The sequence below is a fragment of the Alternaria triticimaculans genome, assembly GCF_023758025.1.
Source record: "Alternaria triticimaculans strain BMP 0046 chromosome Unknown scaffold_1, whole genome shotgun sequence".
Classification (NCBI taxonomy): Eukaryota; Fungi; Ascomycota; class Dothideomycetes; order Pleosporales; family Pleosporaceae; genus Alternaria; species Alternaria triticimaculans.
This window is the reverse complement of record NW_026055958.1, coordinates 4,273,188-4,295,524: the sequence shown is the minus strand read 5'-3', so window position 1 is coordinate 4,295,524 and position 22,337 is coordinate 4,273,188. Positions and strand designations below refer to the sequence as shown.

The 22,337-nt window shown below is 46.3% G+C and overlaps 8 protein-coding genes across 8 annotated transcripts; 4 read left to right on the top strand and 4 right to left on the bottom strand.

Moving 5' to 3' along the window:
* Positions 1-278: 278 nt before the first annotated feature.
* J4E78_001426 (uncharacterized protein) lies at positions 279-1,329 on the bottom strand (the record flags this gene model as incomplete). Its single annotated transcript, XM_049362085.1, has 2 exons — positions 279-1,073; positions 1,126-1,329. The coding sequence occupies 2 exons, from the start codon at positions 1,327-1,329 to the stop codon at positions 279-281; spliced, it is 999 nt and encodes a 332-aa protein (XP_049227368.1).
* A 440-nt stretch (positions 1,330-1,769) lies between these two features.
* Positions 1,770-2,984, bottom strand: J4E78_001425 (uncharacterized protein; the record flags this gene model as incomplete). Its single annotated transcript, XM_049362084.1, has 1 exon — positions 1,770-2,984. One exon carries the CDS (start codon positions 2,982-2,984, stop codon positions 1,770-1,772), a length of 1,215 nt encoding a protein of 404 aa, XP_049227367.1.
* Positions 2,985-3,686: 702 nt separating this feature from the next.
* Positions 3,687-5,429, bottom strand: J4E78_001424 (uncharacterized protein; the record flags this gene model as incomplete). Its single annotated transcript, XM_049362083.1, has 4 exons — positions 3,687-4,263; positions 4,765-5,111; positions 5,162-5,359; positions 5,409-5,429. The coding sequence occupies 4 exons, from the start codon at positions 5,427-5,429 to the stop codon at positions 3,687-3,689; spliced, it is 1,143 nt and encodes a 380-aa protein (XP_049227366.1).
* A 648-nt stretch (positions 5,430-6,077) lies between these two features.
* Positions 6,078-6,616, bottom strand: J4E78_001423 (uncharacterized protein; the record flags this gene model as incomplete). The annotated part of the gene is made up of 2 exons (XM_049362082.1): positions 6,078-6,538; positions 6,586-6,616. The coding sequence occupies 2 exons, from the start codon at positions 6,614-6,616 to the stop codon at positions 6,078-6,080; spliced, it is 492 nt and encodes a 163-aa protein (XP_049227365.1).
* Positions 6,617-7,281: 665 nt separating this feature from the next.
* Positions 7,282-8,922, top strand: J4E78_001422 (uncharacterized protein; the record flags this gene model as incomplete). Its single annotated transcript, XM_049362081.1, has 3 exons — positions 7,282-7,559; positions 7,612-8,010; positions 8,058-8,922. 3 exons carry the CDS (start codon positions 7,282-7,284, stop codon positions 8,920-8,922), a joined length of 1,542 nt encoding a protein of 513 aa, XP_049227364.1.
* Positions 8,923-9,782: 860 nt separating this feature from the next.
* Positions 9,783-12,026, top strand: J4E78_001421 (uncharacterized protein; the record flags this gene model as incomplete). The annotated part of the gene is made up of 1 exon (XM_049362080.1): positions 9,783-12,026. The coding sequence occupies one exon, from the start codon at positions 9,783-9,785 to the stop codon at positions 12,024-12,026; it is 2,244 nt and encodes a 747-aa protein (XP_049227363.1).
* Positions 12,027-12,511: 485 nt separating this feature from the next.
* Positions 12,512-13,424, top strand: J4E78_001420 (uncharacterized protein; the record flags this gene model as incomplete). Its single annotated transcript, XM_049362079.1, has 3 exons — positions 12,512-13,112; positions 13,163-13,291; positions 13,348-13,424. 3 exons carry the CDS (start codon positions 12,512-12,514, stop codon positions 13,422-13,424), a joined length of 807 nt encoding a protein of 268 aa, XP_049227362.1.
* A 652-nt stretch (positions 13,425-14,076) lies between these two features.
* On the top strand, positions 14,077-15,070 carry J4E78_001419 (uncharacterized protein; the record flags this gene model as incomplete). The annotated part of the gene is made up of 6 exons (XM_049362078.1): positions 14,077-14,085; positions 14,145-14,185; positions 14,268-14,416; positions 14,484-14,635; positions 14,695-14,932; positions 14,982-15,070. The coding sequence occupies 6 exons, from the start codon at positions 14,077-14,079 to the stop codon at positions 15,068-15,070; spliced, it is 678 nt and encodes a 225-aa protein (XP_049227361.1).
* Between the last annotated feature and the right edge of the window lie 7,267 nt (positions 15,071-22,337).

Here is a 22,337-nt window from a genome sequence, read left to right as displayed (position 1 = left end):
ACGGTAGTGCCATCGTGGAGGCGTGAGCGCGGGAGATGTGTTCGCTGGCGTGATGATCTGCCCAGGGGTGTTCTTGTTTCTGGGCTCGACGGTGACGCGCTAGCGGTCGGGAACATGATGTGCCATTGCCAAGTGGGCTCTGCAGCAGGATTTTTCGAGACTTTCAAGAACACGACGATGATAATAAAAGTGGTCGCGCATCGAACGCACGAGGATCGAAGCGAGGTCAGGATGTCAATCAAGATGGACCACGCACTGCTCTTTCACCTCGCAGTCCATCAATCGCTTTTCCCAACCCCGACAACCTTCCCACTGCCTCGGAGTCCCAGCTCTTCAGGCGTCATGAACCTCCGCACGGCCTCAATATCGTTTCCGCCCCAAGCACCCTTCCCACTGCTGCGCTTTCCGTGTTGTGCTGTTTCATACTCATCCTTGTGCCATCCACACCCAAATATGCAAAACATGCACACGACAACGAACAACGCCATGACTGCGAGGATGAAGATGAATAGGGACCAGATACCGGAACTAAGCCACGTTACGAAGGACGCAGAAGCCGAGTTGACAACATGAGTCGCTGTACCCTTCTTGCCATTGTCGTCCCAATCATGGAACCACATTGCCGTTTTTTGTATGCGCTTGCCGTTTATGCTTGACTGTGAGCGCGGGATGAGTGCAGCGCGGATAATCTCGTATGCGCTTGCTGGGTCACCGGCGGACAGCAGGGGACGCTGCAGAAGGACGAGTTCCAGAATTTTCTGCTCTTTTCTGTCCATAACGATTGTGAGATCCGGGGAAGTCAGATCAGTCCACAATTGCATGATATCGAAGTGCAACACCAATGCATTGGAGTCTTTGACGTGGCGCAGGGAGTAGGCGTATGAAGCGCCAAAGTAAGCGCCCCCAAGGCTGTCGAGCTGATCAGATGCGACGAGCTTGTCAAGATCATCTTTCGATGTGTCCAACAAGACTTGGTTAACATATAGTTTCGGTAGAATCTTGGAGTCTCCTAAAAGTGGGGCATTGTTGATGCTTAGATGCGCTGAGTCGTAGGGAAGGGAGATGTTCAGAAGCTGGGGCACGTTAGCGGGTAATTCGGTCCCCTTGGCATTAGGGATGGTTTACCAGAGCGTTGTCGTCTTTTCTCTGAGCCCATGGCGCATCGTTGCCTTCTGATGTGTCTTGGTATAGGAAAGGGCACCCAACACATGGGATCTTGGCAATCACGTTGTAGCCCTCCGCAACTGTCGTAATTTCCGGTGCGACTTCAGCAGCTCCGCATCGCGCAAACGCGAGAATCGCAGCGAGAGGCGCTATCCGGAATATCATGATGAGAGGTAGGATGATGAATTGCAGTAGGGTCACCCGTGTTGACACGTTTGAGGTTATGTGGCTGGGTCTGTATGTATGTAAGCTGGGGCGGGTGGGGCGGCTTCCATGGGTCATGTGAAGTCGCGAGCTAGCGTGTTTGGAATACGAGATACAGCACTCACATCGCTCCCAGTCTTCACAGAAGTAAGGCTCTGTTTGCCAATCGAATTTGCAGCAGAATCGGGGTACGAGGTTCTGTGCCAGGTAAGATTTTGAAGAACCAATGTACAGCACGACTAGTTTCTTGTGCATCAGAGGTACCTAGGTATTTATTCACATTATGTATAGCCCAACATCAACCATGTATACACTCAGCCTAATAACGACCGAATCTCGCTACGCCTCGGATCTATTCCTTCGAAGCCCAGCTTTATCGGGGTTGGATGTTTTATTGAATCTTATCCAGTCTCCTGGCAATCAACGCCATTCTCTCTCATCAACAACCCCATGATCTCGTTGTCATCGTGACCGTCGTATATACCATACTGCGCTCCCTCAAGTACTCTACTGGGAGCCTCCAGATAATCTTCTGCCGCCTCGTCTGCTGTATCGATGAACTCAGCTTCAATCCTCTTCGACAAAGCGTCTCGGATCGTCTTACACGCGGAAAGAGCCTCCTTTGCTTCTTTGTCTTCCAGATGTTCCTCGATATCGGCGAGCTTCTTGAGGATTTGGGCGCGGTTTGTGGTCGGACTTTGTAGCCCAAGTCTAGGATCCAGCGTCAAGTGACTGGCAACCGCTAGAGCGCCAATCTCGATGATCTGTCTGCTTCGTGCAAGTTCATCAGGTCGTGTCATATGCCGAATGACCGGGTTATCCGAGCGCACTGCAACATCTGTCATGCCGGCACTGTTGTGACCAGTCCCATGTTTCAGATCCCGGCGATCTCTCATCTCGTTCAGCGGCGTACCGATAGGAGTAGAGAACATGTCGGCGACGAATGTATCGTTGTACGTATAGTACGGTACGCTTGTTGGATTAAGTGGCCTTCCTCTCGGCGCCGGACCTTGACTCACACTCCTTCCATGTTGGAAGTGCGCGGCATGCCTTCTCTTGTGTTCTGGTGTAGCTGATCTCGCACGTGGTGCTTGGAGCCGAACGAAAGTGGGATTGGTGATGCTGTTGGCTGCGGCAATGCGATCTGTATCTCCAGTGCTCAAAGATCGACGACGACCGTAGCCTTGCGATGGCTGTCCTGATTGGAGGTATGCATGGTTTGTTTGACATTGCATAGGCCGAGGACGATCGTTGAGGTCTGGATCATCAGTTGTTGTTGTGAAGGCTCGTTGCAGATCTAGCGGGTAGGGATGGGGTGTACTTGGTCCGGGAGTCGGGTATGCCGCGGCGGTTTGGCCGAAGTCGTAATTTGAGAAGTTGGGAGTCGAAGTTGTGGAGGTGTTTGGTGAGTCAACAGCTGCAAAAGCACCGTGTTCATATGTAAGACTGAAGTCATCGAGTATATCGCTGTTGTTCGTCGAGAAGATAGGTTGCCCTGAGCCATCTGATCCGAATAGTTCGTTGAAGTCGGCTTGAGAGAGCTGTTCCTCCTCGTCCATGGATGAAAGGAACAGATCGGCGGCTGTGTGACTGAGTGGCGCGTTTGGCTGAGACATTCTGTAGGTTCCCAGTAGGATTGTAATAATGAGTAAAGCGCGTATTGTTACCGAGATCTGCGGCTCTGTCGATACGGGAAGGATGTTACACAGGAAATGGGAGGCTGCGTAAACGATGTCCAGATATAATTACTGTTTGGTCCTTCCGTTGGCCTGAGCTGAAACACGACGCGGTGAGTTTGGTGAGCATAGATGGTGGCGCTGGAGTAGGCCAATGGCCGGATGCCTACGTTGAGTACGTGGTCGATAGGCAAACATCGCTCCTGTGCATACAGTCAGTGCTCAGGCTCGTTTCGCGTAATCCTTGGCTATCTTGTCATAAGAGGACTATTTGCTGTGGTGGGAAATATAGAATTAGTTGCGACATGCTCGAGACATTTGTCAGAAGTTGATTTCGCCAGTCAGCTGCACTGCGCATCCATTGTCTCGCAACAGTGTTGCAGATCCGAATCGCATCTGAAGGCTCTGTATGAGAGACAATTCACTGATTGTCTTTTTTGACTCAAGACACTTTGCTGTCAAAGATTCAGGTCTTCTGTATTCGTTAAGACATCCAGGTCATCACCTCATAAACGTGTTCCCGCAACTGGTCGGCCCCGGAGACCCTAACGTAGGGCACAATGGATGGCAGTCCTTCCCAAAGGCGATATCGTACATCCGTGTTATACAAGAGAATGCGGCTCTGCAGACACAAAGACGTGTTCACTCCTTCTTGTTCTCGCCGTCGTTTCCCTTCTTCTTGTCCCAGTTCCAAACCTCCCAGATCTGTTCAAATATCATATCACCATAACTCTTTCCTTCTTCAATGGCTTTCTTTTCTTCCTCCAATCGCCGCTCCTTCCAACCCTCCTCCTCATCACCCATCCACAGCTTCCCAAGTATACCCTTTTCTTGCCCTTCCTTCCGCTCCAGTGTCCTCCGACTCTTTTCCCTTTCCTCTTGCAATATCTTCTGCATCTCCTTTGCGCGTTCGGTCGGTAGGTCCATGGCTCGCACTGGACTGAGGTTTTGTACGAGGCCGCGGCCTGTTCGTAGTGTGATGAGATGATCGGCGGAGAGGTAGAAGCCGATGCCTAGAGAGAATGTATAGAGGTCTAGTTTTCGTGGTGGGAGTATGGCTATTATTGGACATATTACGAGGCCGCCGATGGCTAGGTTACGTGTTATGCGCTGGTATCGGGCTTGTTGTTCGAGAGCGAGGCGCTCTTCTGGTGGGATGGGCATATTTTGGACGGGGTTCGGTGTCGCCATCTTGGAGTATGTGTGCGCCCAGTCGATTCTGAAAAGGCAGCGAGTGTCGGAGTAGATTTATTGCGCGTGTAGGAGTTCGAGCAAATAGAGTGAAGGGGTGATGTCAGGGTAGTTCGGTGGTCGCAATGTCAAAAAGTTCAATGATGCAAAGACGGCGGCTAGCTCCCGCCTCGGCTGTAGCTTCCCCTTCGGAGCGGAGGTGCTGCGGAGATCTGGAGCCACGCGAACAGTACTCAGTGCACAAGGTGATCTGGTTTAAACTGCTCGTGATTCAAATGCGCCTATTGATATGCTCTTCTCGATTTCCCATGCCCGTTACGCCGTTGTCCCCAATCTGCACCGATCGTGCATAAACGACCTCATAAAGACGCGCAAATCTCTCGCTGGTTATCGTTGGAACTTCCTCCTCTTCACGTCGACTCTGTCCTCAAAGCGTGGACTTTGCCTCCCTGGCCTGTCCTCTGTCCTGTTTCCTAGATGTTCAAAAGTCCCACTACTCCTCAGCCGTTTCGTTGGGGTTCTCTCGTACTCGCTCCCACTTTGTCCACCTCTTTGCCCTTCTTCATCTGTCCCAGCCGGCCCGTCTGATCTGGGTCCATCCTCGTATGCATCGAATTTCCGCTTCTGCGCAGTGCTCGGCGTCTGCATCAGGCGCCGCAAACGGCTCTCTTGTAACCGCCTATTCACTTCCTCGGTGACATCGACATGTTGAACAACGTAGTCGTCTTCGATTCTGGCTCGCTTTGCGCGTGGAGTGGGCGATTGATCCACGAGAGGAGATATGGCATGCGGGTTGGAGTTCGGGGCTTGCGCAGTCGGTGTAGTAGAGGCATGTTTCGCGCCCTCGATACTAAGACGTTTGTTGGAAGTCTTGACCTGTCGCTTGTTAGCATTTTGGCATCGCGTGCGTAGACGGCACAGCATACCTTCTTCTTTTCCGCTAGACCTTCGTCCTCGAGCTGGTCTCTAAATCTCTTCATGTCGTCCTGTAATCTTCCCGACTTGTTTCGCAGCGAGATCAAGTCCGTAGCTAGCCAGTCGGGGGCATTGTGATCCGTCGCATCGAGCGTCTCATTGAGAAACAGGAGTTGCGCGCGTAGATTCTCGATGTGTTTATCAAAGTCCTGAAGAATGGATGAGAAATGCGATAGAACAGGTAATTGTGTGAATTACCTCGAGCGAAAACTTCGCCATGTTGTATGGCAGAATTGTGGACAGACAAGGGAAACCGCATGCAGGAGGCTTCAACTTCCTTGTGGAGTCCCGAGCGCTTGGGTTGACATCCTCGTTCCGATCGGAACGTTCCGACCTTGGCAGCATCTTGGGATCTTGCCTCGTTACCACGAAGGGCCACTGTGATAGTTCAGACACGACATACTGCTTAGCTTAGTCAAAAGGAGATCGAAATTGTGCGGTGGGAAGTAATGGTATACCATCACGGTCAAATTTGATTTGTATTAATCTCACTATAGTGCCCCATGTGCTCATTAGCGTTTTGAATAGTAGGACCTTGGGGCCTCGTAGCCCTCTTATGCTACATTACATGCCATAAAGTGAGCTTTACGCTAGAGTACACACGACTCAGCTGAAGCTTCCTCTTCTCCTTTGCGCCATATGCATCGCGTCGCTGTTACTGTCCGTTGCGGACCAGTCTGCATGACCACGCGAGGAAGCTGCAGATGAATGAAAGCGATCATTGCCCTCGAGGAACCGGCAAATCCGATGGTCTCGCACAGCCTGAGTTGACGTTGGCGTCAAGTAGAGAGGACCACGATAGCTTTGTGATTCGATGCATCGTCTTTAACAAGCGGGTAATGTCTGATGGTTGAGATGCGACCGTCTTCAGTCTTCATCTTCGCCGAAAGTGAGCTTGACAGCTTTGGCCTTCTTCTTCGGTTTCTTCACTGGCTTTGCTTCTGGCTTCTTCACATCTGCCTCTTCTCCTTTTTTGCTCTCGTCCTGGCCATCCCCGATGATCTTTGCCGCCTTGCGCTTCTTTGAGAATGCACCAACCTCAGCAATCTTATCTTTGGATTGCGATGTCGCATCACTGTCTTTCTTCTTTCCAGCCTCGTCTGCAGCCGGCTCCCCTCCCTCTTTGTCGTCTTTGCCTGAGACAAGCGCATCATACTCCTCTTTACTCAGCGACTGATTCGTCTCTTCCATGACATACGTAGGCGCGTCATCTTCGTCGTCGTCTTTCTTCATCCTCTTATTCCGCGCGATTGGATGTTCATGACGGGCTGTGTCTCCACTGGTGAGTTGCCCGCGCAGCCGCTGTAAGAAGGCTGGCTGTGAGCTGTCTGTCGCGAGTTAGCGAACGATACGATTGCGTTACATGCAAAATTACCGAAATGGAGGTCTTTTGCTTTGAAGCTCATGGTGGTTGTAGTGCAAGGGATGTGCTGACACGGCATGCACGTAAGGGTCTAGATTAGTCGTTTGGCTGAATGTCGTGTCGATCGCTTAGCGGCGGGTTTCCGTGCGGCTCCTTCGCCGCCTTAGCTGCGGATAGTTTACGATGCACTTGCAGTGTACTCCTGGTTCCAAACAGAATTCACTCCATCGAGATGTCTAGTCGGGTGCCTAGATATGGCGGGTGAAAGCCCATCCCGAAACGTATTGGTCCGCTGCACCTGCTATCGGCATGCGTGCTAAAGGGCTTGGCGCGTTCCGCCGACAGGGAACATGTCAACTAGCAGATCTCGAAACGCATACGCAATCATCGGCCGCTAATAATTTACATTCAACGACCCTGTTCTCTCCTTTCACTCCCTCAGGGTTACAAGCTTGAGCCCGTCACGCCAATCGCCAACCGATCTCGATAGTCGTACACCCACCTGGAGTCACGACCCACACGCTCGTTATCGACCAAGCTCCTTGGGTTGAACACGTCGCCCTTTCCTCATCCACAACCGTCGCATTCAGTCGACGTCCTCTAGACCCCTCGAATTCGCTCCGCACCGCTTGCGACTGGGCCAAAGAGCAATAGGGCTGCCATTGGCAGGAAATCGCATACCAGACACGCCACCACTTGGGCACCACCATGGGCTTCCTGCAAGATATGACGAGGAGGCTACCGACCTCAAAGGACAGTCTAGACAAGCTGGACGACCTACCGCGCCGCGCCGAAAAGAACTCCCCACGGTTGTCCTTCTTTCGACGCAGGATACGGCTGAAGGGGAGTTCCTCCGTGTCGATACCTCTGGGCCTGGTGCTGCTGTTTCCATGTCTCGTTATAATAATAATCATAATTCTGTTCGTAAGGTCTCCAGACTCACAGGGCATTATGAACATGCCCGCCGGCGGCCCTCCCTCGATAAGGTACGTGAGATCCTATCACCACAGCATCCAAACAACATTTAACAATGCGCAGACGGATAAGCGAGAAGTACGATAAGCCATTCGCGGTAGGCTGCCTCGAGCCGCAGGTCAACGGACCCCGAGCAAACGCTGCATTCGTAGTCCTAGCGCGAAACAAGGAGTTGGATGGTGTCATACAGTCGGTCAAGTCGATTGAGAGACATTTCAATCGGTGGTTCCACTACCCATACGTCTTCCTCAACGACGGAGACTTCAACGAGACGTTCAGGGAGACGGTCTTGGCTCATGTCAGTGCTCCAGTGGAGTGGGGTAAGATCCCTCCCGAGCAATGGGGCTTCCCCGACTGGGTAGATCCCGATGTTGCGAAGGAAGGAATCGCCAAGCAGGGTGACAGGGCCATCATGTACGGTGGTATGGAGAGCTACCATCACATGTGCAGGTTCTACTCGGGGTATGTAACCTAGCATGCTTTCTTCTGGTTGCCACTAACACGGACAGTAAATTCTACCAACACGAACTACTCGCCAAATACGACTGGTACTGGCGCCTCGAGCCTGAGATCAAGTACTTCTGCGACATCACATACGATCCCTTTATCCACATGATCCGGAACAAGAAGACATATGGCTTCACCATCGCGGTGAAGGAGCTACGAGAAACCGTCCCCAACATCTGGCGATATGCCTCGGCCTACAAGCGTAACAACAACCTGACCTCCAAGGGCATGTGGGAGATGTTCGTGGAGAAGCCGAAAGAGGAGGACGAGAAGGCGCCAAAGACAGAGCCCAAGTCGAAGAAGAATTTCTTCCCCCAGGATATAATGGATGCCGAGTTCGGCACAGAGGCCATGCCTGAAATCCACCCAGAGAACATGGAGGGCGAATCATACAACATGTGCCATTTCTGGAGCAATTTCGAAATCGCCAACCTGAACTGGTTCCGCAGCAAAGAGTACAACGACTTTTTCGAGTTGATGGATCGTAGTGGCGGCTTCTGGATGGAGAGATGGGGAGATGCGCCCATCCACTCGCTAGCTGTCGGTGCATTACTTGGCCCTGAGGATATACACTACTTCCGCGACTTTGGATACCGACATACGACCATTCAACATTGTCCCGCCAACGCACCTGCGCGACAACTCGCCCGAGAGCCATATCTTGAGAAGACGACACTCGACGACAAGGAGCGACTGGAAGAGGACAAGTACTGGGCGTCATATGACCCAGTCAAGGAAAACGGTGTCGGCTGTCGCTGCAAATGCGACCAGGATATTGTCGACGTAGAGGGCAAAGAAGGGTCCTGCCTCACGGAATGGGTAGAAGTGGCTGGTGGCTGGGCATCACCGGGGCCTGACGGACCATGATCTCTCCTTCTCGCGTGATATTCTATCAGCTTCAGGCTAGCATTTTGCGGGAACATTAGCATCTACTCCTCTTTCCAGTAAGGCGTCAGGTGTTGGCATTGCATATGGGCTGGGCCGCCCTTCAATAGAGCATCAGGACTACGCTGGCGTCGTTGCAGGCTTACTTACTTTCTGCGCATTGGCGACACAGTGTATGAGAACGAATACGAACAAGTTGAAAACAGCTCTGCTCCTGAATAATGCCTTCGTTGTTTGGTCATGGGGTTGCTTGCTTTAGATGACGGCCCCACCCCATTCAAGGGCAAGGTTGAACATCAACTTTTTGAAAGAATCATAGAAATAGATTGGTCAGGAATCTGCATCGCCTCAGCATCTCACTAAGCCTTATTGTTGTGCTGATGTAGACTGCAGCGCGCCTGTTCGGTTTCATTGAATGAGGTGGCCCGCTGTGGACATGTGAACCATGTTCCGTATCTTATCGCTTACTACGAGACTATGCGGGGTTACCCCCATACGCATCCCACCTAAGCTCGACCGTCCATCAGCACCTTGTCGTCACCACAACTCGCAGCAGTTTGAACAGTCGCTCATCTCTCGCATTCACTGACAGCATTTCGGTAGTCCTACACTTCACTTATCGGGCTATCAGTGTGCAATCTGGTATGTGCTGTCACCTGCTCCCGCTGGTCCCCACTTCCTCCCGAAGGCCCCCATACGCGCCTCGCCCGCAGCTAGTTAGGCAGCGTCCACCTGGTGCCCACCACAACCTCACCTTGACCGTTTCCCCCTCTCTCCTTCCACAACACTCGGATCGCTTTGAGCTTCTGATCACACTGGATTTCGCATGAAAACAGGCTGACATGTCTTCCAGCGAGCCTAACTCCTCCCAGGATCTCAAGTTCCCCCCTGTGCAGGTGGCCCACTCGCTCACTAAGCTTGATCTTGAAACGCTCATGATGAGGTCGACTCAACGCCGAGCCCCAGAAGAGGCGGGCAGCTCTCTCGACGACAGCAGCTATGACCTGCTCGGCGACGGCGTCATGGACATGTCCGACGACGAAGCCCACACCGAGTCGATCGCGTCCACCGACGGTCCCACGCCCGATGACACGTCTGACGATTTCAGTGATGACGACGTCGAGTACGAAGCCGGCGAGCATCACTTACAAGATAGCACATACTCTTCGCACGGCGAATCCCAAGAGCAGCAAACCCACGTACACCCTATACTATCCGGGGAAGACTCCTCTCTGACAGAGGTTCCGCCATACCTGAGTGGGAGCATGAGCACAAGGCATTTCGTACTCCAAGAGCAGCACACGGGCAGCTCTGATGTAAGCCATGGAAGCAGCGTCATCAAGAGCTCGGCAGGTTATACGGACGAGCTACCACCGGTGTTCGACCGTTATGGCTGCAAAGAGATTAGATTGTCGGTCAAGGCAGCCTTGTCCAAGGACCCTCTCGCCACCCCAGACGCGTACCGAATACTGTATATTGGTAGCGGAAAGTGGGCAGAGGGCACCATCACCTCTAAGATCTGCGCAGCGCTCGCTGCCTACCCTAGCGCCTCGAAGTCGGTCATGGTCCGCGGTCACATCGAGCCCTATGCCCCTGTCCCGCACGCTGATCGTTGTGCCAAAATGGAGATTCAGAAGTCGCGCGAGAAGAGGCACGTTCTCGCCATCATGGAAGATGGACGACAGCTCATGTTCGGCTCCGGCCTGTCTGCTCACTCTTCAGATCGACCAGACCTTGTGGTCCTCTGTCACCCAAGCGTCCTTGATAGCACTGCTGACAAACAAGATCTTGCATCTGCCAAGGAAGTATTCGAACGCGAGACAATCCCATGCATCAAACTTGCTGAGACCAATCCTTTCGGAGCTGGATCTTCCGTTGATGAGAACACTACGGCGTTACGGGTATGCGTAGAAGGGCGAGACAACCCGAACACTGATTACGAGCTGAAGGAAGTACTGCCTCTCGATATCCACCAGTTCGACCAACTCGAGCCATCGCAGCTTAATCGCCATCTCGCACTCATTAGTCCTCATCTAGCGAAGGCACAGGGCACGAAGGCTGCCTCGACAGCCCGCAAATCATGGTTTAGTGACAAGACCAAGACGTCTACGAAGAAGATGGGCTCACCATGGCCAACTGCAAAGTTGCTAGCATCTGCTTTCGTCCTCTTCGCGCTCATCCCCGCGCTTCTCATGGGTGCGGCTTACACCCCTATGCTGTACCAAAAAGTGTCACAAGGGCGGTCAGTGTCACCAGCCGTTTCAGAGATTCAGAACAACACCGCAACGATCACACCCGTAGCGTCAGTGTCTCCAAGTGCGGCTCGATACCCAGATTTAAGTCGTTCGAGCATGGTACACGAAGCCCGAGGCCTCACTGTTGTACCAGTCCAGCCAAAGCAGGCTCCCCAGAAGCCAAAGGCGAAGAACAGTCAGGCTGGAGGTTTCGAAATCCAGATAACCGGAGACCATCAGTTTGTACTACGTCCTTCTAAATCCTTCAATTCGAACCGGAAGAAACCCCAACTTCAGGTTCAAGTTTCTCGCCAGTCTCAAGAGGTTCCAGCACATTACAACCGGACCACCACTGGCGAGTACATTGTCGACCTGGATCAGCAGTATCGATTCGATAAGTTCAATGTCAGCATTGCCACACATTCAAAGCCTCTTTTGCGGCAATCCTTCGAGGTGATGCTCGGACACAACAAGTCGACGCTAGATCAACTTCTCGACACCGCCATGTCCAACATATTGGATACACAAAACACCCTTCGCAACGTCTCCGCTGTAGCTGCACAGCACCTGCAAGAATACATGGCCGGGTTTGATCTCTACGCTTCCAAGCAACTTCAGGAGACTAAGCATCAGCTGGAGATGAAGGCTCATCGGGCAAGACAGATACCGGATGCTACGTGGATGGGGTTGCGAAAGGTGACCGCACCGGTGCGGACATCGTCAGCGATGCAAAGGGCCAGGATGAATGCTCTTCGCGTGAGGTGCAAGATGGAGACAGCGGCGGGACTGTCTGCAAAGGAAGGCGGTGAGGGGCAGAGCTGGGCATGTGCAAAGGTGGGAGGGGCGGTCTAGCGAACATGGGAAGGCGGCACGCAGTGGAGGATCTCATGTGACTTTCTGCACTGTCTTGTTTTGATTATGCGGCGTATACGGACAGGAGGGCAGACACAAGGGTGCAGTGATATACCCCTGGGACCTGGTGTGGACAGTAGGACAACTTGGGAGTTATAGGACTTGTCAAATTCATCTCATACCACGATGCATCTACAGCAGCTTTGTAGATGCGCACATGCCCTTGGCTCTGTACTGACGTATTTACACGTTGACTCATCATCTAGGACAGACTGGTAGGGTGCACGTTGCGTCAGGTGTGAGCAGGCGCGTTGGGCACGTCCCCTGAGCCGAACCGGGTAAAGCGCGTTCTGGAGGGGCATCCCACTTCCCAATTTACAGGCAGTTGTTGACACAAGAACCCACAAACACACCACATCTCCCCCACAAACGCAGCTCTCTTCTTATTACACACAGACCCGAATACTCCGCATTCATAGAAGAAGATGTCTGAAGCAGCCAAGCCCGACCCCGCCGCCGAGCAGATCGCCAACCCTGCGGCGACTCTTGTTCAGGACGAGACCGCAAAGGTCACCACCGACAAGGCGTCTGACAAACCCGAGACCACCACAGAGAGCAAGGATGACAAGCCCATCACAGAGAAGGCGACAGAGGCAGCGGCCGCAGTGAAGGACAACGTCTTCTCCATGTTCGGTGGCGGCCCCGCAAAGGTCAAGAAGGAGGAGGCCGACGATGTCGACGAGCCATCAGGTGCTTCCAAGCCCAAGGGCGAGGTGCGTATGTGCTACGGTGCTTTCGAAGATGTACTGACAAGGCGACAGGACGAGGACCCCGAGAACGAAGAGCCCGATGTCGACTTCCAGCCCGTCGTCCACCTCACCGAGAAGGTCGACACCAAGACCAACGAGGAGCTCGAGGAGCAAGTGTTCAAGATGCGCGCCAAGCTGTTCAAGTTCGACAGGGAATCGCGAGAGTGGAAGGAGCGCGGCACTGGTGACGTCCGGTTACTGAAGCACAAGGAGAATGGCAAGACCCGTCTCGTCATGCGCCGTGACAAGACCCTCAAGGTCTGCGCCAACCACTACGGTATGATACATGGAAGGCGGATGTGAAAGCGGATACTGAGAAGTGCATAGTTGTTCCCGACATGAAGCTGTCGCCCAACGTCGGCAGCGACCGCAGCTGGGTCTGGAACGCCGCGGCCGATGTCAGCGAGGGCGAGCCCGAGGCTCAGACCCTGGCCATCCGGTTCGCCAACAGCGAGAGTGAGTCCAAGAAGATCCACGAAACCGCGCAGCAGAGCACTAACTATATCTGTTAGATGCCAACCAGTTCAAGGAGGCCTTCATCAAGGCCCAGCAAGAGAACGAGGCGCTTTTCGGCAAGTCGGAGCAGTAAATGCTGCCGGATAATAACAGCTTGGAGGACGGGATGAGATACGAAAAGATGGATTGCACGAACAGTGAATGAGGAATTGGGACGGCATGATAAGATGGTGGTAGAAGAGATTACCCACACCCTGCACATAACTAGATAGTAACTAAATGGCCCGACTACTGTAGTCAACGGCGTCCCCCCATGCAAGACCTGATGGCACGAACTGCGTCGATTTGGTAGTGATGGCTTTACTTTGAAGAAATCGCGAAAATGACCCTGCATAGCCTGCAGTCTCACCTGCAATGCAAACGTGTGCTGATGCCGTATCACGTCTCTCACCTGGCAGAAGGCTAGTCCCCTGTCAGGCAGGCTTCCGTGCTCGTGCAGCTTTTCTTACAGCTTGATGGTTTGCGCCAAGCCAGCGCAACTAGTCTCCGTCTCCGCCGCCCCGCGACCATCTCTCAGTTAACTCGCCAAATCAGAGCTCGCGACCCGAGACCAGCCACGCCTTTACTACACGCGCCCCGGCTTTGTCGCAAGAGACCGACACGCCAGACCGCGCCCGACGTGAACCGCCTCTACATACCTCGCGTATATATTCTTGAGCCAGGCCGGAACCAATCACGCTCGCAGCAGCCCGTCTACGCAGTCCTCGCGGCGCAAATCAGACAAGATGCCTGACGTAAGTTGCGGCTTGGAGATGCCCTCAAAACCATCGCGCAAATGCTAACAACCGCGCAGGTCAAGCGATGGGTTAAGCTCATCACTCACCAGAAGCCCATGTACGTACAATCCGCGCGCAATCGCATGCGCTTGCCCATCTCAAGCGTCTACACGTCGCCAGCCGCTAATACGCATTCACAGCGCGGAGCCTTCGCCCGTTGAGGGATACCCCATGCGATCATGGAGCATAGAGGTTTGGCTGCTGGATGACCAGGGCAACGAGGTCATGCCCAGCGTCTTCGAGAAGGCCGTCTACAACCTGCATCCTTCATTCGAGAAGAACAAGCACAGTAAGTGCGCCCGACACTGCGCTGAGCAGCATGCCGTCAGCAAGCATTCCCACTAACATGCCAAAAGTCATCAAGAAGCCGCCGTTCCGCATCGATGAGAAGGGTTGGGGTGAGTTCGACATGAGCATTGTCTTGTCCGCTGTTGGCAAGGGCGGTGATCACACCCTCGAGCACGACCTCAACTTCCAGTCGGAGCGTTATGAGGCCAAGCACCAAGTTGTAAGTACCACAGACGCGTGCTATTCATCAGCCAGAACATTGCTAACCCGTCATTGCAGACTTTCCGCAACCCCAAGCCTGAGCTCCTCGCCCTCCTCGCCGAGTCTGGTCCCGCCGAGGCCAACGGCATGCGCAACAAGGACGCCGCCAAGAAGAAGGGCCGGAGAGACAAGAACGTAGACATGGAGAAGCTGGCCGATGGACTGCAGAAGCTGGGTGAGGACGACCTGCTGCACGTGGTCACCTTGGTCCACGACAACAAGACCAGCGAGACGTACACTAAGAATGACGTCGAGAGTAAGTTCCGATCATCTCCTATTGCAAGGCACGTGCTAACAAATGATAGATGGCGAGTTCCACGTCGACCTCTACACCCTACCCGATTCCCTAGTCAAGATGCTCTGGGACTTCACGTCCTCGAAAGTCGATTTATAGGTTGTTTCGCGACCAGAGGTTCTATCTTGCGTCGATTCGACCCTGAGTGACCAACACAACACGATATCTCGTTCGCACGTCCACGATCCTTCCCAGCATCCTCATGCTCGAGAAACATAGCAGCATCACGCTCGCTTGCTTCATCCTCGTAGCGGAGGGGATCGTGCGGTCCATGTCTTGAGTTACCCTAACTCTCAGTGGCCGGACACAACGTCGAACGAATATATCACTCACCCCATGTTTCTGTTCCTGTTTTCTCGTTCTTCATGAGCCTCGGAGTTTTACAAAGGGCAAAAGCTGGGTGGCTATGCATACATGGCAAGCTTCTTTTGATATTGATTGGCGCTGGGAGGGTTACAGGCTTATTATAGGTGGATATGCATGGGCGAGAAATGAGATTACTTAATTCTTGGTTTCTACTTTCTTTGTGTAAATTTGAGAGTGGATCATTGTGTGGTGCTAACAGCCTTGATTCTGACGTTCGGAGGGAGTGCGAGCAAGAGTTACTGACTATATGCTACATGATTCACGACTTCAGTACACGCGTGTAAGCTGATTTCCCACATGCCGACCACGACTGCACGACAAGGACAGTACTACGCATCGCTATAGGAGTAATGCATATCTGGCATAGACTCAGAACCCGGCCGATCGGTCCTCATCGGCACAGCAATTTCCCAAGCTTCTACTGACTCATTCCAGAGTCAGTACCACCACGGCGTAGAGTATGAACCAAGTTCAGATTCTCATATCGATGGAATATCGGATTGGGGCGTGGTGGTAGCTATTGGACTGCTCAACGGAGCGTGGAAGAGAGGATAAGTGATGATGACGATCATCATCATCATCATCATCATCGAGAACACAGTGACAGGCTCGAGACACGTTTGTAAGAAGAAGAGAGAGGGGCTGTCCGCCAGACATGGCTTTGACCTGACGTCTTTTGGGTGTGCTCTCACTTACACTCCATCACAATGGAAGGTTCCCTTTTTTTGGTGAAAGTGAAGAAGAATGAAGCTTTCTGGTATTGAGAAGAAGAGAAGCAATCTCAGGCAAGCTCCAGAGGCTTTTATACGTGAGTCTCTAGTGTTTTGCTCACACATGCGTCCTTGTACTTCAGGGTTTTGGAGTCGCTCTTCTTCTCGAACTCATGTATTGTGTTTTAGCGGATTTTGGCACAGCAGAGCTTCTCAGACATTCAGCTGTTTTATCTCGTCTTTTTTGGACGGAGCAGGCAAAGAACCATATCGATGTAGTCTCTTGACTTTGTAAGCAGAGTTCGTCCGCACATGCGAGAAGTCGACAACTGTTTCAGTAGCCTTGGGGGTCGCGCAAAATGCACATGAGTTGTTCAACACTCTTTTTCTTTCATAGGTTGGCGATAGGAATTTTTTGGCGTTCCAGAAATATCCCGGAGGAGTTGGAGAGTAGGTCATGGAAGGTGGATAGAAGAGCCTTTTATACGGCGTTGCGCCTAGCGTTGTGTTCGATCTTCGGTCTGTTAATGAGGGGAGGAGACTCGCCGAAGCCATCGAACGGAATCATGTAAATTTTGAGTTGGAAGAAGGCGGAAGACATCATACATAACACTTCCTGATTAGACTCGGAGGAGGACATAATATGTCGTATATGCTTTCTTTCTTTGGCTCGACAAACACATAAGTAACTCGTCTGAGCTTTTTGGAAGTAATGTTTATGAGTGGTGGGAAGAGAAGAAGGTCGGAGAGGAAGTAGAAGATATCCTTTAGTCCTCGAGCCAGACATCATTGTCGTGGTGGCAGCTTTAAGCCTAAACAAATCCTCGAAGCAAAGTAAGTCGGTACGTCAACGACTTTGGGACATGAGAATTTCGGACTGTGTTTTGAACAAAAGGTGCTAATTGTTGGCCTGTCGGAGCACCCAGCGCACCAGACATGCCCGTTCTGGTTTGAAGATTTCGGTTTCATAAAAGAGACGCGAAAAAGTTTTGAGAAAAAGCCGGTATAGATATGTTAGAAGGAAGAAGGACTCCGGAGAGGCAGGGTGTGTTTTTATACCACTCAAGGAGGACAGATCGGGAGAAATGTATGCAGCATCATACAGGAGACACAGACACCATGGGCCTCTTGTCTGACACTTTTGACAAGTCGATTTTGATGATCATGCGTTTCGACGCTCTAGACTTTGAACTCATACAGTGGAGTTTGTGCCCCTTTCAAAACTCCATGTGAGTAGTTGGCTGCCATGTTGAAGGAATACCCAAGTAACGCAAGGACCGGAGAGGCAGACATCAAATTCTTTCAAACATGTTTTAGTCGAGCAAAAAAGCCCGAGATGCAGATGTAGCAAAGTATAGGGTCGGATTTTATTGAACAAGACGAGGCGCGGCAGAGAACCGGCATCGAACATGAGGCCGTCTTTTTGGATCGTGCAGACATAGCTTTCGCATGTTGAAGTTTGGATAGTCCAGCAGAAAAACTGATAAGTACATTGCAGTGGCGGATGTTAACTCGAGAAAACATAGTGATGCAGGGTATACGTTTGAAGATCAGAAGCGCAGAAACAGATCGGAGCTTCGTACTTCTTTTTGGACGGCCAGCACTGGCCATAATGCAAATTCTTGTGCTTTTTGGAGGACATGATAGGAACCATCCGTCTTTTTAAGAGAAAGAGAAAGAAAGTTTGGTCTAAAGGAGAGAAGGTCAGGTAGAGGAAAAGCTAGACAGAAGACAGCCCTCGATATTTGGTCGCTCTGTTTGTAGCTGCGCAACCATGTAATATGCATGCGACTATTTTGGAAACACCGCAGACAAGCACTAAGATGCCAGCTTTCGACCCGAAGAAATCATACAGACCGTGTGATGGTGTTTTGAGGATCGGAAGAGCAGAAACACATAGAAACGTCATCTGCGTTTTTGGACAGCCAGGACTGGTCATAATAACGACCGTAGGCTTTTTGGAAGACATTAATGTCTCTTCTTATATTCTGCAGAAAGAAGAGAAAGGAATGCTGTTGTATAGAAGAAGCCTTAGCAGAGAGAATAGCTGTTAGGTCCTAGCCCTAAAGAGCCTAGGCTAACTTAGCATTAGCTATAAATACTTTAGAATTACTATTATAGCTTAGTAGTAATTTATTTTTAGTCTTTTTAAAATAATATACTTAATTATAGTTTAATATTATATATTTAGTATTTAACTAACTCTATTATTTAATATTTAAATTACTCTACTTTATAATACTTTTATATATACTATTTAGATATAATAAGCTCTAAAGTAGATTCTTTTAGCGTAATATAATATAGTAGTAAGTAAGCTATACTATTTTTGCGCGTAATAAATAATAACTAAAAGAAATTAGCTTTTATATTTTTAAAAGTAGTAATACTACTTACTAAGAAACTTATAAACTTATTAGAAGCTTTTTTAGATATTACTAACTTAGCCTTAATTATTAAAGATAGTAATATACTATTAGAGTTTATTTTAGAGCTAATTAGACTTTTATAAGCTACTACTACTAAAAATAAAAATAAATAAGCTACTTTAACTTATAAACTTAAGAAGTTATATAAGTAAAAATAATTAGAGCGTACTTATTAAGATATAGTCTATCTTAAAGAATTAAAGCGTAAAGTACTTATAAGTAACTACTTAGCTCTTAAAAAGAATATTATTTACTATATTTTAGCTCTAAGAAGTAAGCTTTAGTTAAACTTAGAAGCTTTATACTCTAAGAACTTAGAGATATTTACTATACGTAACTACTTATAGTATAACTACTAAATACGTAATTATAAAACTATTTTTAAAGAAGTACTTTTTACTTTCTTTATAAGTACTTAGAAAGTAAACTTTACTATAAAGTTTTTAGATAAAACTACTTACTTTACTTAGAATGCTTACTTTTAAAACTATATAAAACTTAAAGTATTTTAAATATTTATCTAAAAAAAACTTAAAATAGTTATACTTAATACGCTTAGTTCTAAGTTATTATAATACTTTATAGCTTATAATAGGCTTAAATAGACTAAATAGAAGCTAAATTAGAATTCTAACTTTTTTTTAGCTTATTTTAATACGCTTTAGAGTAAACTAAGTAACTACGCTAAAAAGTAGTACTATATAGACTTTATAAGTACTTTTCTTTTTAATATTTAGAAAGAACTCTTACTTTAAGACCTAGAAAACTATAATATAGTTTCTAAGCTTAATACTTTAGCTTACTACTATTAGAGTAAAATAAAGTATACTACTATACTATTTAAGTATTTAGCTTATAAAAATAAATTTTATAGCTATTAAGCCTAGAACTTTTTTTTAAAGCTTTCTTAGACTTAAAAAAAAGCTAAGAAGGCTAGTTTAGTAAAATCTAACTTATAACTAGCTAAATTAAACTAAAATAGTTTAAAAGACTTTAATATAACTTATTAAAAGTATAATAAGACTAAATACTTCTAAAAAGACTATTTAAAGTCTAAAAAAAACTCTAAGAGCTTATTTAGTTAGAGATTAGAAAAAGGTAGTAAGTAGAGAAGCTAGAGTTCTTCTTAGCTACTTATATTACTCTAGACCTAGTATTCTAGAACTTAGAACTTCTTTATAACGCGCTTTACTTTAAGCTAGTAAAGCTACTAATAGTAAAGGTATTACTTAGCTAATTAGAGCTTATTAAAGCTCTAGTAAATAGAGATTTTTAGTTAAACCTTATTTTAGTGTTACTTACTATAAAGTAAAGCTTACTAGTTTACTCTCTACTTAAGCTATTAGTAAATAAAGTAAATAGTAAAGAATTAAAAATTTATAGTACTACTATAGTAACTATAAAAGTAGTAGATTTTTATAAAAAATAAGAAACTTAGAACATTCTATATATTATTATAGAAGTTTATAAGTATTAAATATACTTAAGTCTACTCTAGATAAACGCGTATTACTTAAAGATTAGCTACTTTATATAAAGGCTACTCTTTTAAAGTACTAAGTTTAAAAATAAAACTATTTATAAAAAGATTACGCTAAAAAAAGCTAAGAAGTTTAAAAAGACTATACGTAATTTTATAGTAGATATATATAGCTATCTTATTACTTTAACGCTTTAGTCTAGCTTAAAAAAAGCTAAAGAGAGTAGTTTACTTTTATAATATACTAAGTTTATATACTTTAGGTTAGAAAATAACTTAAGAGTTCTTACTAACTATAGTTTATAAGACTTAGCTATTAACTTACTACCTAGAACTATAGTACTTTATTAGCTATTATATAACTTTTTTAAAATAGAGTTAGAGCTTTTATATAAGTATTTAAATAAGTACTTAGTATAAGAGTAGATTAGGTATAGTAAGTCTCTAGTAAAGGCGCCTATACTCTTTACTAAAAAGAAAGATAGTAGTATATACTTATATATTAACTATAGAGGCTTTAATAAAGTTACTATTAAGAATTAGTACTTTTTACTACTTATTATAAAGTTTTTAGAAAGATTAGCTAGCGCTAAATTTTATACTAAACTTAATATAAAAGAAGCTTACTATAAAGTATATATTAAAGAAAGTAATAAGTAGAAAACTATCTTCTATATAAGATATAGTAGTTTTAAGTATACTATAATACCTTTTAGCCTTATAAACGCTTTTACGTAGTTTTAAACTTATATCTATTAAGTTCTTATAGAATTAATTAATATAACTTATATTATATACTTAGATAATATTTTTATTTTCTTTAATACTAAAAAGAAGTATAAAAGCTATATTAAAGAAGTCTTACGTAGATTACGTAATATAAAGCTATTTTTAAAGCTTCTAAAGTATAAGTAGTATATCTAGTATACTAAGTACCTTAAGTACGTAGTTTTCTCTAAGAGAATATAAATTAATAAAAATAGAATTAAGATAATCTAAGAATAGCCTAAACTACGTATAGTGCGTAAGATTTAAGTATTTATTAGTTTTATAAACTACTATAGGTAGTTTATTACTAAATTCTTCTAACTTACTTTACTATTAACTAAACTAATCTAAAAGAAGCTAAAAGTAGCTAAAAGTAGCTACGCTTAGTAAAGAGAAAAAAGTTAGGTTCTTAACCTTAATAAGAAAGCTAAAGAGGTCTTTTAGAAGCTAAAAGACTCTTTTCTAAGTATTTCTATTTTAACTTACTTTAAGTAAGATAAAAAGACTAAGGCTAAAATAAACGCTTTAGATAGTATAATTATAAGTATATTAAGCTAATATATACTAAATAGAGCTAGAAAGTACTAATAGTATTTAGTTAACTTCTTTTTACGTAAGCTTATTATAGTAGAGTATAATTATAATACGTATAACTAAAAGCTACTTATAATAGTTAAGAGCCTAGAGTATTAGCGCTAATATCTAGAGAGTATATACTTTAACCTCTAGACTAACTATTAGAACTTAAAATAGTTTATAAAAACTAAGACTCTTAACTATTAATAAGTTAAGTTTTATATTATACTATTTAGGTTTAATTTTAATATCTACTATAAAGTAAAGTCTACTAACTCTATAAATAGACTTTCTTACTACTTTAACTATATAGTAGAAGCTTAGAAATCTACCTAGAAGTATAATAAAGCTTTTATCTAGTTTATAAGAGATTTTATAACTAATAGTAATAAAACCTTTCTTTTAGTAGCTATAGTATAAATACGCTCTACTAAGTGTACTAAGAAATAATAAAATCTTACTAAGAGTTTAGAAAGCTTTAACTAAGCTAGTAAATATACTATACTAGAGCTCTAGACTTTAGAAAAGCGTAATAAAATAAATTATACCTTCTTAGATACTTTAAATAAGTCTAAGTCTAAAGTTAACTAGTTTAGTCTAAATAGAGCTAAAACGCGCTATTATATAGTAAGAACGCTAGTAACTACTAAAGAAAAGTTATAAGCTTTCTAAAAATATTATAATAACTTTTTAGTAAACTACTTTAAAGTAAGATATACTCTAAAAAAGCTATAGAGACGCTACTTTTAAAAGAGTATACGTAAGAATATAAAGTAATACTATAAGAATTACCTTATATATAGAAAGTCTACTTCTATAAAATATAGGCCTTATAGCCTACTATAGTCTTTTTTAATATCTAATTACTTTTAGAAGAAAGTAATAATAGACTTTATTATAAAACTACTATCTAGTATAGTTTCTAGTATAAAGTATAATACTATACTAGTTATTATAAATAAATTAACTAAAATAGCCTATTACGTGCTAGTATAAACTAATTAGAATAGTACTAACTTAGTATAAGCCTAGATATA